General features: G+C 40.8%; 1 protein-coding gene across 3 annotated transcripts in view; it reads left to right on the top strand.

Moving 5' to 3' along the window:
* DVL3 (dishevelled segment polarity protein 3) overlaps positions 1-14,560 on the top strand; it is a 77,998-nt gene that overhangs the window by 38,318 nt on the left and 25,120 nt on the right. For 2 of the 3 annotated variants that reach the window (XM_072142408.1, XM_072142409.1), the window contains exon 4: positions 9,251-9,357. In XM_072142408.1, coding sequence (XP_071998509.1) covers positions 9,251-9,357 — 107 coding nt within the window. Of the gene's footprint in view, positions 1-9,250; positions 9,358-13,010; positions 13,397-14,560 lie in introns of those variants that run through there. The other variant, XM_072142410.1, reaches the window with a different exon arrangement.

Raw genomic sequence — 14,560 nt, 5'->3', positions numbered from 1 at the left:
TAGCATTTTTTTGGGGGGTTGTTCACTGTAGCATAACAATAATATATTATCTTTATTCTACGGATCACTACGATTACGGTGATACCTCATTTATATAGTTTTATTTTTATTTGTCCAATTTTATTGAAGGAAAACTAGAATAGAAAAAATTGCATTTGTTTTAGTATTGCCATTTTTATAGTGGCATAATTATAGTATTTTTTGGTTTACGGAGCTGGTTGTAAGCTTATTTTTTGCGTGACAAGTTGCTCTTTTTATCGGTATCATTTTGGTGCTTGTAACTTTTTCGTATCACTTTTTAGAACATTTTTTGTAAAGCAATTTGATAAAAAGTTTTAATTTTTGGCAAGTTTTTTGTTTTTTTTTTTACCACGTTCACCGAGCGGGTCCAATTATGATTAGGATTTATTGTACATATTGTTACGGACGCAGCGATACCAAATAAGTGGGGTTTTTTCGTGATTTAGTGTTTTTTTATACTTTATTACTTGTGTAAAGGGAAATGTGGTGTTTGGGGGGACTTTCACTTTCTTTTATTATTTATTTTAATTGTAAAAAACCTTTATTTATTTATTTTTACTTTTTTTACAGTTACTGTCATCTAAGCTTGAACAAGTGATCTTCTGATCACTTGTTCAAGCTTTTTTACAGGTTACACAGTGCAATACAGATGTATTGCACTGTGTAATGTAAGACACTGAGCATGCTGCGCATGCCCAGTGTCTTACAGCCGGGTCCTGCCAGGAGGCACGGACCCGGCACCGAGAGGAGGATCGCGCAGCCCCGGGCACCGGCAGTCCCGGGGCTGCGATCGGAGGAGCGGACCCCCCCGGTAAGCGCCGCGGGGGGTCCGATTCGCATTTAATTTACTTTAAATGCCTCTGACACGCCGCGGTCAGCGCGACCGCGGCGTGTTAGGGGTTAACACCCGCGATCGGAGAAATCTCCGATCGCGAGTGTTAGAGGCGGGTGTCAGCTATAACATATAGCCGACACCCGCAGCTTCTGGCCCCGGCTCCGTTCAGGAGTTGGGGCCAGAAGCTTGACGTAATAGTACTGCATTTTGCGGGAACGCACCTCCCGCGATGCAGTACTATTACGTCAAATGTCGGGAAGGGGTTAATACTCACCCTCCGACGATACTTACCTTTGATGCTCTGCGTGGCTCCCGGTTCTGGCGGCGGCTTCCGAACCTCGGTGGCAGCTCCTCTCTTCTTTCTTCACTGGCGTCTCCCGGGCTCTTAACTTACTTCGCTAGCCGGCAGTCGTGTTCATGCGATCTGCGGGCGGGCGCACACTATGATGCGGCAGTCATAGTGTGCGCCCGTCGGCAGATCGCATGGACGCGACTGCCGGCTAGCGAAGTAAGCAAAGAGCCCGGGAGCCGCCAGTGAAGAAAGAAGAGAGGAGCGGAGCCGCTGCCGAGAATCGGGAGCTGCCGCCGAGGATCCGGACACCGGAGTATTATTTTTTTTTTCTTAGTTGACTCGTGTATAAGCCGAGGTGAGGTCTTTCAACACATTTTTTGTGCTGAAAATCTCGGCTTATACACGAGTATATACGGTACTTTTTTCATGACATGTGAGACGTTCACTTGTTAGATTTATTAATTACATATTTTTTTCTTTTTAAATTTGTCAACAATTGACTACAAATAAATAAAAAAAAGGTTTGTCCAATTAAATTTATTTAAAAAAAATAATAATAAGTACCGTAGTAAATTTCACCAAAATATGTTATAAATATGTACAGCATTATTCCATTACACTTTCCCAGGTTAAGCTACAGATGCAAAGGGTGCATGTACTTCTTCTATATTTTAAAACTAACTATGTGTTGCACACTTATCTCCAGGAGCTGCATACAGCCAAAGGACCAATCCAGTATAAATCCAACAATTAAAACATACTAAGGTATTCTGACCAGAGCACCAGGATCACTTTCTTCCACTGCTTTTTTCAATGTAGTAGTTATCACTTCTCCTCCAGTACAAGTTTCCGAATCCTCCATTTAGAATAAACCACCATTCAGACGGCTATTGCTGCGTTTTTTGGTGTATCCTCCTTCGATCACACTATTCGTTCTAGCGGATCGCTGGAAGAAATTCACCCAGATAGTGTAGTACATTCTTGGCACTCAGGATTTATTTAATAAAAATCACAAACAATCATAAAAAATGCACATGTAAAATTTCCAAATGGGACGCCAGCTTCACATTACCGCCCGACCCTGGGTTTCGCCAAATACACCTTTTGACGGGGCGTTGCTAGCTTCCAGTCCCAATTGCTATTTATGCTACACACATGTAATTGTAATTCTTCATAGATTTCTTTACACAGATAAAAATACATAATAATTATATGATATACACAATAAATTATATAACGTGCAGCTCCCATACACAGGGTCGAGACACAGTATAAACCTATGTCCATATAACTATGGTATCGGATGGCTATCTTATCTAATGCTTAGTATTTACCAACATCCTCCAATTCATTCATAAATTGCGCTCTTAGGCTGGATTCACACTACCGTTGCCCGCCATACCGTAGCACGGCAGGCACACGGCGGCGCGCGGGGAGAGGAGGAGGGGGAGAGCGCTGCTCACCCCCGCCCCTCTCCATGGGGATGTATGGCGCACGGCGCCGTATGCCGTGAAAATATCAGACATGTCCTATTTTTTCACGTGGTACGGTGCCGCGCGTCTGCTGCACCGTACCGCTCCCGTAGGGTGCTATAAGCCCATTGCCGTCTATGGGGGACGTTTATTGGCCGTATATACGTCCCCCATGCGGCAGTGTGAATGCAATCGCAATCCTGGCGGGGAATTCAATTCCTCCCATCAACAGCCCTATGTGGGACACACCTTCCCTTTCACAGAAAAGGGAATCAGAATCTGTTGTCCTTCTCCAATCCCCTGCTTAGTGGTTCAGTCGTATAATCCTATCACAATCTCACCATCTGACACACCGCTTCACAACCCACAACTCTGGACCAATCTGAGACGATAGTTTTCTTTCCAATCCGATACTGAGCGGTATCTTTGTATAAACCTATCCGGACCTCACCATTTGACACACCACAACACCCATTAGGGGTGGGATTTTAGTATCCTCCTATCCATTCCTCTAGCAATGATACACCTTCCTATTTTTATAAACACTCCTGCTCTTAACACATTGAGGAGCTTCTACCTTTCCTGCACCTTTTGTAAAACGGGTTACAGCTCTATTCTTTTCCTCAAACGGAAACAAATACAAAATATGCCCCAATGAATCTACTATTACCGGAAATATGTACAGGCAGTCCCCGGGTTACATACAAGATAGGTTCTGTAGGTTTGTTCTTAAGTTGAATTTGTATGTAAGTCGGAACTGTATACTTTATTATTGTAATCCCAGCCAGAACATTTTTGGTCTCTGTGACAATTGGATTTTAAAAATGTTGGGTTGCCATTAGAACCAGGATTAACAAAAAAGCTTCATTACAGACACCTGTGATAACTGTTATAGCTGATTATTGTAGCCTAGGGCTAAAGAACAGTAAATTACCAATATCCAGGAGTCCGTTTGTAACTAGGGGTCGTATGTAAGTCGGGTGTTCTTAAGTAGGGGACCGCCTGTAACAGTGGGGCAGATTTATCAAGTGTCTGAAAGTCAGAATATTTCCAGTTGCCCATGGCAACCAATCACAGCTCAGCTTTCATTTTAACAGTGCTCATGAATATTTTAAAGGGGAGCTGTGATTGGTTGCCATGGGCAACTGGAAATATTCTGACTTTCAGACACTTGATAAATCTGCCCCATTGTCTTTATCAATATATATCGGACATCTATTCCATACCCAACTTTATGCACTTGCCCAAAGTTATAGATGGCATATATCCTGCGTGTACATTTGCTCTCAAAGGAGTACATCGACTTTTTGGTTTTATAAAACCCTCCCGATGTGTTGCATATTGTATTCTTTGTGCTCCTTTTATTCATTATTAATTTTATGAGGGTGACCTTCCACCTTACACACCCTCCACTTTACACATCTATAATTCACCTTTTTGTAAACATCCTTCGTGTTATCTTCCCCCAATATAACTATTCCATATTTAGAATTACTCCGTTATCACGTACATACAATTTCCTTGCACTTCAGCCTTTTTCTTTTACCACCACTGTACCTAATCCAATGCCCAAATTTTGCTACTCCAAAAATTTGACTTTTCAACATTCAGTCGAGCATTACCACCTATAAGTGTATTATTTTTAACAATCCTTCAAAATGCATTTTAATTCAAAGTCAATATTTCATCCCCCCGGTGTCAGTGTCCCCAACTTATGTATCCAATATCCCTCCCTTCTACTTAATATTAATGTGTTCCCATTGCTAATGTGCTGTAACTTTTTCTATTGCCCAAAAACGCAACGGGTCTGAATTATGTGTTTTCCTTTAATGTGCAGAAACACTGTGGCTAGTGACACCCTTTCTTATATTACGACAATGTTCAATATCCTAGTTTTGAGGTTACGCCCAGTTCTTTCTATATGTCCCCTGTTACAAGTGCAAACCATCAAATAAACCTCATTGGTGGTATCACAATTCATATTATTTTTTAATGTGCTTCTATGTCCATGTACCTCAGGATTGTTTCCCTGTGATTTTCTATTTTGCCTAGTTTCCCTACATGCTTTTTGCACTCACCACAATGTGCAAACTTCCTTTCTGTAGAGTGGTTATGGAGATATGTTATATCCCTTACATAATTATTGGTCAACATGTCCTAAAGCAAAGGGGCCCTACGTTTTTTCCAACAATAGGGGAACATCTTTTGGAAAAACCATAGATTATTTTCTCGCTGAAGGACATGTTGACCAATAGTTATGTAAGGAATATAACAGATCTCCATTACAACTCTATAGAATAACTTTGTATCTTGTATATTTTGCCTTCAGATGACAGACTGGAGGGGGGAACACTTCAAACACCTATATCTTCTGAACCCTAGAAACCCAATTCTATTGTTATATTAACCCCTTAACGACTTGGCCTTTTTTAGTTTTTTCACTTCCATTTTTCATTCACCAACTTCAAAAATCTATAACTTTTTTATTTTTCCACATAAAGACCTGTGTTATGGCTTATTTTCTGCGTAACAAATTGCACTTCATAGTGACGGTATTTAATATTCGATGGCGTGTACTGGGAAGCAGGAAAAAAATTCCAGATGCAGTGAAAATGGTGAAAAACCACATTTGCGACGTTTTCTTGTGGGCTTGGATTTTACAGCTTTCACTCTGCGTCCCATTCTTTGGGTCGGTACGATCACGTGGATACCAAATTTGTATAGGTTTTATGTTTTCATACATTTTAAAAAAAATTAAAACCTCCTGTACGAAATAATTTTTTTTTTTGCCATCTTCTGGCGCCAATAACTTTTTCATACTTTGGTGTACGGAGCTGTGGGTAGTATCATTTTTAGCGAATTTTGATGGTATTTTCATTGCTATAATTTTTGGGACTGTGCGACCTTCTGATCACTTTTTATAAATTTTTTTAATAATTTTCAAAATGGCAAAAAAATGCCATTTTCGACTTTGGACGCTATTTTCTGTTACGGGGTTAAACGCAGTGAAAAACCGTTATTATATTTTGATAGATCGGGCATTTTCGGACGCGGCGATACCTAATTTGTCTGTGATTTTTACTGTTTATTTATATTTATATCAGTTTTTTTTAAAAACTTTTTTTTATTTTTACTTTTACTATTTTTCAGACTCCCTAGGGTACTCTAACCCTAGGTAGTCTGATTCATCCTATCATATACTGTCATACTACTGTACGGCAGTATATGTGGATTTTACTCCCCATTCATTACAATTAGCACATTGTAATGCATGGGTTAAAACGAAGTAGCCTCGGGTATTCGGAACACCCGAGGCTACCATGGCGACGGGCAGCGATGATCCGTGACAAGATGCCGGCGCCCATGCGGCGCCATCTCTTTGAAGCCGCCGGCAGCATTGCCAGCGGCGATCCAGGTGAAAACACCCGCGATCGGTACTAGCACCGATCTCGGGTGTTACCGGTAAGCCTTTGCTGCAATATGCAGCAAAGACTTACCGGCTATGGAGAGGGCTCGGCCCGCGAGCCCTCTCCTTGCAGCGGGACCCGTCGGAAGGGGTTAAACAGGAAAGTCTCCTCTTTAATATGATATATGGATTTTGCATGGATGCTTAAGAGAACCGGAGATATCCACTCTTAAAGGGGTTATCCGGGTTTTAAAAATTACTTATGGCCGGCTTGGGCTATTTAAAAATAATAAACATCTACTTACCACCTCCGGCGCCGCCGATGTCCCGCGCCGCGGTCCCTTCCATCCGTGCCCCTGTTTGTTTACAGGGGCACAGAAGCCGCGCACTGGGAACTTCCGGTCCGCGATGTGGCCGGCTCCTCCCATCCGTCCCTATCTCTCAGCATTGTAAGTGCTGGGAGATGGTGTCGGATGGGAGCTTCCAGCCGGCCGGATCACGGATAATGAATCCGGCTCACAGAGGAGATGGGCCGCGGCGCGGGACATCAGCGGTGCCGGACAATGTAATTACATGTTTATTATTTTTAAATGGCCCACCCCAGCCCTCAGTAATTTTTAAGACCCGGATAACCCCTTTAAAGTTAGTCATGAATGGAAAGCATCATACTAAAGGGGAGGTTCTTCTGTTTAAAATTACAAAATTATGTTTCTATGTGCCAGGGTTCAGGTATGGCCATTTGAAATTTGGGCAGTGTCAAGACTTCTATGGGGCATGTGCAAATACGATGTATATAGCCGTATGGCAGTCGTGAAGGGGTTAACTATAACAGGAAAACTCCCAAAAACAACTTGGCATTATGTGCACTTTTATGGTTTTAACTTTTTTTTTGTGTGTGTTTTCTTCCTATAGTTCATATCTAATATATACTTGTGTGTGTGTGTCCGCTAAAGTAATCGCTGTAATCGCTGCCTGTGACTCAGACTTGGGATTGAGCCGAAATCCACACTATTACCCACCATATACAGGAGCCATTTGGTCTGCTGCTTCTCTGGCAGTTAGAAGCTGAGCCGTGATTGGTCCCTATTCTGACACAGGTCATTAATATGAGCTCTGAGCTTTGATTGATTGGTTACTATGGGCAATGAGTATAAGACAACTTGTGTGAGATAAGATGGATAGGGATACAGAGATGGGGGGAGCTTTATCAGAAATGTAAATCTGTTCGAGTTGCCCATGGAAACCAATCAGAGATCAGCTGTAATTTTATTAACATCTGTGGCAAAATTAAACTTGAGCTCTGATTGGTTGCCATGGGCAACTAGAGCAGTTCTGCTCTCAGACAGTTCTTATAAAACTCCCCATAAACATAGTGACCGTCAGACACAGTCACTTTTATGTGAGTGTCAGAAACTAAGACAGTCGCTGGAATGAGTGTCAAAAAAGTTAAAAATAAGGGATGGTCAGTGACAGTCTGACACAGTCTATAGCTGCATATAAAAAAAAATGTTTTAACCTAATTTATATTGTTGTAGCTAAAAGCACTCATTGGTTAATTTGAGTTAAGAATGTGCATGTATTCAGTGGCCACATGTCCCCATCTGTCATAAATTAGTGCATAGGATTTAATTTCTAGGGCTTAATTCTCAAAGCTCTATGGGGCCCTCAACATAATTTGGGTTCCTTCTTCCCTTCAGTATGGTTGCTATATAACTTTTGATGGAAGATTCAGGAACTGCAAGGTCTACATGGGATTTCCCAATACACCCTACTCATCTCTGCCCAACCTACTTCAACTTGAGGGAGGTAGCGGATGTGAGTTATTAGAGTGTCACATCCCATCTGCAACTTATGGCCGGGGCTGGCTATATACCACTTTCCCGCCGCAGCCCATTTATGTTTTTGCGTTTTCATTTTTCACTCCCCACCAGAGCTCTGTGACGGCTTGTTTTCTGCATAACAAATTGCACATGCAGTGAAATTGGTGAAAAAACACATTTGCACCATTTTCTAGTGGATTTTACTGTGCACCACAAATGACATGTCTACTTTATTATTTGGGTCGGTACGATTATGGGGATACCAAATTGTATAGGTTTTATAATGTTATCATACATTTACAAAAATTAAAACCTCCTGTACAAAAAAAAGTTAGTTTTGCCATCTTCTGGCGCTTATACTTTGGTCGCAGCGATATCTAATGTGTTTATGAATTTTACTTTTTATTTATATCAGTTCTATTGAAAGGGGGGTGATGTGAATTTTTTGATTTTTTTTTTTTTTATAATTTTGGTTTAAAAAAAACCTTTATTTTTACTGTTTTTCAGACTCTCTAGAGTACTTTAACCCTAGGTTGTCTGATCGATCCTATCATATACTGCCATACTACAGTATGGCAGTATATGGGGATTTTCCTCCTCATTCAATACAATGTGCTGATCTCACATTGTAATGAAAGGGTTAAAACGAGACAGACCCGAGGCTGTCATGGCGACGGATCGCCACTCCCCGATGACATCACAGGGCGCGACGACCCTCACAGGTGCCGCCATGTTATTATTTGCCGGTGGCGATCAGCGGGTTGACACTTGCGATCGGTGCTAGCATCACAGACTTACCGGCTGTGAAGAGGGCTCAGCCCCTGAGCCTCTCCATGCACCCGACAAGTGACGTACTATTACGTCACATGTTGGTAAGGGGGTATACTAAAGGGCAGGGGCCAGCAATATATTACAGAGGGCTGCTGGCTATATACTGGGGGGGATGTGACCACTCATTTCCCACCCTAGGTTTATACTCTATAGGGTCAATTGGTTTCCCTTTTTTTTTTTTTAAATTAGGTGCTTATTTGGCTTATACTTGGATCGGCTTATACTCGAGTATATACGGTAACTTCAGGGCTGATTATTGAAGGGTGGGTGAATATTGGTGGGATACATTGGGGAGTGATATAAATACTGCATCAGCAGTTTTGTTTTTTTTTTTGTTTTTTTAAATTTTGGTTCTTTTTGTGTTTTTGCTAAATGAATTAATATATATATAAACACATACCAAGATGTGATTGTCCCTTCTAGATTCTGCCTCCCTTTTCTCTCTCCTGTAGAAATCCTGCAGGTTAATTGAACTGTCTGCTAAATACAGAATAAACAGATTTCAGTTGCATTTTCATTATTGATGAGAGAAAAAAATGCTGAATTTTATTTTGCCTGATCTTACTTTTTCAGTCCAAACACTCGAGGCAGCCAAGAAAACCTGGACAATGACACAGAGACGGATTCTGTTGTATCGGCACAAAGAGAGAGGCCAAGGAGAAAGGAGACATCAGAACATGGTAATTGTAGATGTGTTGGGCGGTTATTACTATGTTGTGCTCTGAGCGATCATATTGAATTCCTATTGTAGCAAGCCAAGGAACATTTCAATTTGTTGCTTTTTAATTTGAATTCTTTTTTTTAAATTATTTTTAAAGTGATTTAATTTAATATGTATGGCTTACCATGAGGAAAGACTCTCCCTTTGATCAGTAAATATCCAAGCTTCAACGTGATTACTTGCTTTGTGTTGTGTCCTCCTATTTGAGCTCTAATACAAGGCTTAGCCGCTACCAAAACTACCTGCCTGTTGCACAATGGCGTCTCGTGGAATTCGCCATAACACCCCGACCTATGGAAAAACAACACTTATTGAGTATCCATAGTACTTTTAAGGTACTGGATAATTCCTTTGTTTTCCGGCCCCTGGATATGTGGTATTTTGCCACGTGTTTCCCAGAGGAACACCTCGTTCAGCGTACGTGTCACCTGCTTGACTGCAATGCTGAATGGCTTGTCATTTTTTTATAACTTCAAGTAAATCTGTCATTTGACACTGACACAAGCTCATGAGATATTCACAAGCTCAATAGCACGTCTGTGAATTTTTTATGGCTTCGCTTATAAATTAACTCCTTGTATCCTGAGTGAACTTGTTTTTTTTTCTTTGTGAACGTTACAGAATTGCCAGAGGTGACTGCACTGTGTTAATACAATGTGTCCTTTGAGACCCATGGGTTTCGTCTGTTGTCCCTATGTGTTATCTCCTGCAATCGTGAACTAAGTAGCAGTTTTTACATTTATCAACTCCGACGGTCATTTTATGTAAGAATGTTGATCATTTAGAAGGAAGCGGTTGTTTTTTTTTTCCCTCATTAAGTTCATGCATCATTAATCTTACTTGCAGGATCGCATGTGAAAGCCGCTGCATTATGCAGCCATTTTTAGCTGGGGTATGACATGGAAGGAATCTCCGCAGGAAGTCCACATTCTCAAAGACCATTTTGACTGCTGAATAAAAAAAAAGGTGACTTAAAGGACATCTACCACCAGGATGAAGGACTGTATGAAAATGTGCCTGAGGGGCTCCAAGCTCCATAGATATTAATGGGGCCCTCAGGCTCATTTGCATACAGTCCTTCATCCTGGTGGTAGATGCCCGTTAATGGCACCATCATAATATACCCACCTTTAAAGGGGTTAAAAAGCAATTCTGCTTTCTAATTAAAGGACATCTCCATGCCTGCCCTTGTGGAATCGGTGGTACTGCAACTTTCATATATTAATTTCTATACAGATGAGCTGCAGTTATGATACAAGCCATGGTCAGTTGTAGTGATATTTTGTAATGGTTATTGGCATTACTACAGATTTCCAACTTCTCCAGGGCTTGTCAAAAATGGAAAGAGAAGTATTTTTTTCTGTTCCAGCTTTATCATGTTCATTTAAATTGCCAGACACCCAGCAGTCGTGCAACTCTTAGATGACCATTCGTCTACAGTGGGTACTGAACACCATGGTGATTTATCACTGCAGAGTATGCCACCCAATTCTTTGGGTTTTGCAGAACATATACCCACTTTGCCTCTGAAACATAATCGCTTACTGTCCCCTGGATAACGCTTATGTGACACACTGTGCTGCTAAAAAATAAAAACCCAAATTAAAAAATTGGCCACCCTTATTTATATATTGCTGTCAATTTATAGAATATACACCTCCCCCAATTTAATATACTATATAAGCTATCCTCCTGAATATACCATATTTCAAATATAGCAACTCTCTAATTAATTTATATATAACAGCCCTCAAATTATATGCAGCACCCACCTTAATTGATGTAATTTTATAATATTTATATAGTGCCATCATATACTGTAGCACTTTACAAATGCTCTATATGCACTGCACCCACAATAATTTATTTATTTGCAGTGCCCCAATTTATTTGATTGTATACAGCAGAAACCCTCCCCTATCATTTACCATATTTACTAGAGTATAAGCTGGCCCAAATATAAGCAGAGGACCCTAATTTTACAAAAATAGAGTGGGGAAAATACATTCACTATAAGCCTAGGGCGGGAAATGGATTGGTCACAGCCTCCAGCCAGAATATAGGTAGTGAGCCCCCTGCCTCCAGCCCCCTGCCGGCCAGCCCTTCTGCAGTGTGTAGAAAGGTGAGTACAGATTTTTATTTTATTTTTATATATACCCGAGTGCTGAAAAACTTGGCTTATACTCGAGTATATACGGTACTTAAAGAGAAGCTGTCATCAGGAGCCCTTTTTCGAGCTCCCCCATGTTCCTATAGAAAATAGTGTACACGTTGCCAAAGAGTTTTTATAATAAAACTGGATTTTTCCCTTGGAAAACCACTTTGTCAGGCATCGATTTTAAATTAAAACAAAATCCCATATCATCCATATTTACTCTACTGTTGTTTATTTTCAGAGTTCTTAACTTGTATGATTTATCTTGGTTTATATTTCAGGCAGCCGACTCTATGGGGTTTATTGTGACTTTTTATTAAATAGTTGCACAAAAGTCTCAAACTCTTCTGCAACTTTTTCTTAAGTTTTTCATTCGCCTGACCACAATTTCTGCTGAAAGATTTTTTTTATACGTTGGCATCTGGATCAGACGCAACACTGAAAAATGTGTGCCTGGCTAACTTTGATAGATAAGTGGAAAATTTGGGTGCAAATATATCAAATGTGCCAATAAAGTCACAAAAATAAGAACATTCTAAGATAAATGAGCCCTTAGTGTGGGTGTGGTAAAGCAACACCTGTCTAGGAATGTGTGAAGACCCCAAATCACAGAGAGATTTACATTTCTATGGATGCTTTCACAGACTCATTAGTTTAACTAGTTTTAGGAGACTTGCCTTATCTTGAATATTTATTATGGCCAAGGTGCTAATGGGGGAGGTCCAGATGTATCAATTGCAGAAGAGGTCTTTACAATTCGTTTGCTATCTAAGTTTTAAAGAAACCAAAATTACTGGGTAGAGAGAGATTAGAATTATTCGGAGGGATTTGAAGTCTCCTCCCTGGATAACAGACAAAGAAGATTCTGCACTCCTAGTTGTATCCTTCCTTATATGACAATGTGGCCTCCGCTATGGCCACAATACAGCTCACACACATCTTCTCCGGGATCCTGAATGGGGAATCTGTCTAATTACATAGTGACATGGGTACATGCAGCACTCCATAGCCGCACTGTTTGTTATTTCAGAGGGCTGTGGGGAATCTTTGTGGCAGTTTTGGGGTGGGAATATTTGTTGGAGATTTGAATTTATTATAATAATAATAATTATTATTATTTATTTTACATTTCTGTAACTTTCTATAATGTCTGCTGTAACAAATTCTATCATACTTACCATACCTAACCTTAGATTTAAACTCTAAAGCATTTTATGCATCCCTCATCTCTGCTGCTTGGTAAATAATTCAGTCCTCCCTGTAAGCTCTAGTGGCACCAGGTGTATTCATAGCATTGAATAGTAAAGATAACACGGTTAAGTAGACTAAGGACGCCCACACCCTACAGGTAGCTTATGTTGTTTGACTTTGTTGCTGAGAGACACATTGACCCCCCCCCCCCCCCTCCTGCAAGGTAAAAGCGTGGGAGAAGTAGAGGAGGAGGAGTCGTATCGACATTGCACGAAATGCTGGAAGAGGACGTAAGCTAGGAGACCAGAAATGACTTACAAGTGTGAGCAGCAACACTCTAAACTTCCCTCCTTTCTAAGGAGATTGTAACGCCAAAGGATTTCATGGAGACAGAAGACCACATGTACAGAGAAGAGATGGATACTACATTTTTTCTGTATTTGTAGCTGGTAATTGCATCAATGTAGTGCAGAATCTTTTAGTTATATGACCGTGTGATTGGAATTGCCATCTGATGGTAAAATGGTCATGGTTCTCTGCTTTGGAAGTAAGGAGAGGAATCGTTCTACATCCAGGGCGTCTACAGCGCATCACCCTCTCAATGTACATCCAGAATTCTGGTACCCGGGTCCTGACCAGCCAAGTCTGCAGAGTGAGTGTCTCTACAAACAGAAGTTTGTTTTTTTTGTGGCTTTTTACTTTGTAATTTTCTAAAATGCTGTCTTCATACTGGCCTCATGGCTTCTGTTCCACATGGTCTGATCCATCATCACCCTGGTGAATAACTTAGAATAATTTGTCTCCTGTATGTACTTTGTTACATAATTCTGCTCGGGAACCCCATGTCCTGTGATCCCCCTCCCCACTATGACCACATATGCTGGAGATGAGATTCTAGGCTACTACCATTAGCCACCATTGCATGCTTGTAGCCACCAAGCTTCTTATTTCTGTAAATTACGAACTTAAGTTTTATTCAAGTAGAGAAATTCTTCAGGAGGTCTCCCATAAGAGAGCTTGTATGTCCCACATACACTCTTCTCACTTCTGTCCAGAGCCCTGCATTCTTTCTGCTGCTTTGTTAGCGCTCTGTTTGTTAGGCTAAACCGGTTATTTTAGTTGCTGAAGGAGACGTCACACTTCACATATCGGATATCAGTGTAAAATCTGTCTCTGCTGTATTTGCACTTCATAACTGGTGTCCTGCTTGCATGTTGTTGTTTTGTCTGTGACTGTTTTGTCTGTGAATATTCAAACCTGATTAAATATATATAACAGGTTTCTCACCTATAAAGAAGGAGTTATGTAATTTGTATCATTAGTAAACTTCAACTGTGACAGACAGAATCTACAAATAAAAAATACCTAAAATCGCCTATCAACCACCAAGAATTCTGGCTCTCGGACATGTTACTTTTTGTCTAAGGCCCCTTTCACACTCGCGCTTTTGACGCGCAGAACTTGCATTGCACACTGACCCATTGTAACCAATGGGTCTTTTCAGACTTGCATTCTTTTTCACGCACACATGCGCGTTTTTTTAAACGCGCGTTTAAATCTCGACATGCTCTACTTTTGCAAGTCACGCGCGTGAAAAACGCACCATACAAGTCTATGGAGATGCATCAAAAACGCATTGCACTCTGAGACACTTGCAAGTGCAATGCGTTTTTCACGCATCAATTGCCATAGAAAAGATACAGCTCAGCCCTGAGTCCATTTCATGCGGGTGAAAAACTGAGACACTGAACAAACTCTGACTGAAAACTGATTGCACTCTGATGCAAAATGTGCATTTTTCACTGACCAAACCCTG

This window comes from Engystomops pustulosus, chromosome 3 (genome assembly GCF_040894005.1).
Source record: "Engystomops pustulosus chromosome 3, aEngPut4.maternal, whole genome shotgun sequence".
In the NCBI taxonomy this organism is placed as follows: domain Eukaryota; kingdom Metazoa; phylum Chordata; class Amphibia; order Anura; family Leptodactylidae; genus Engystomops; species Engystomops pustulosus.
This window is presented reverse-complemented; position numbering and strand designations above follow the sequence as displayed.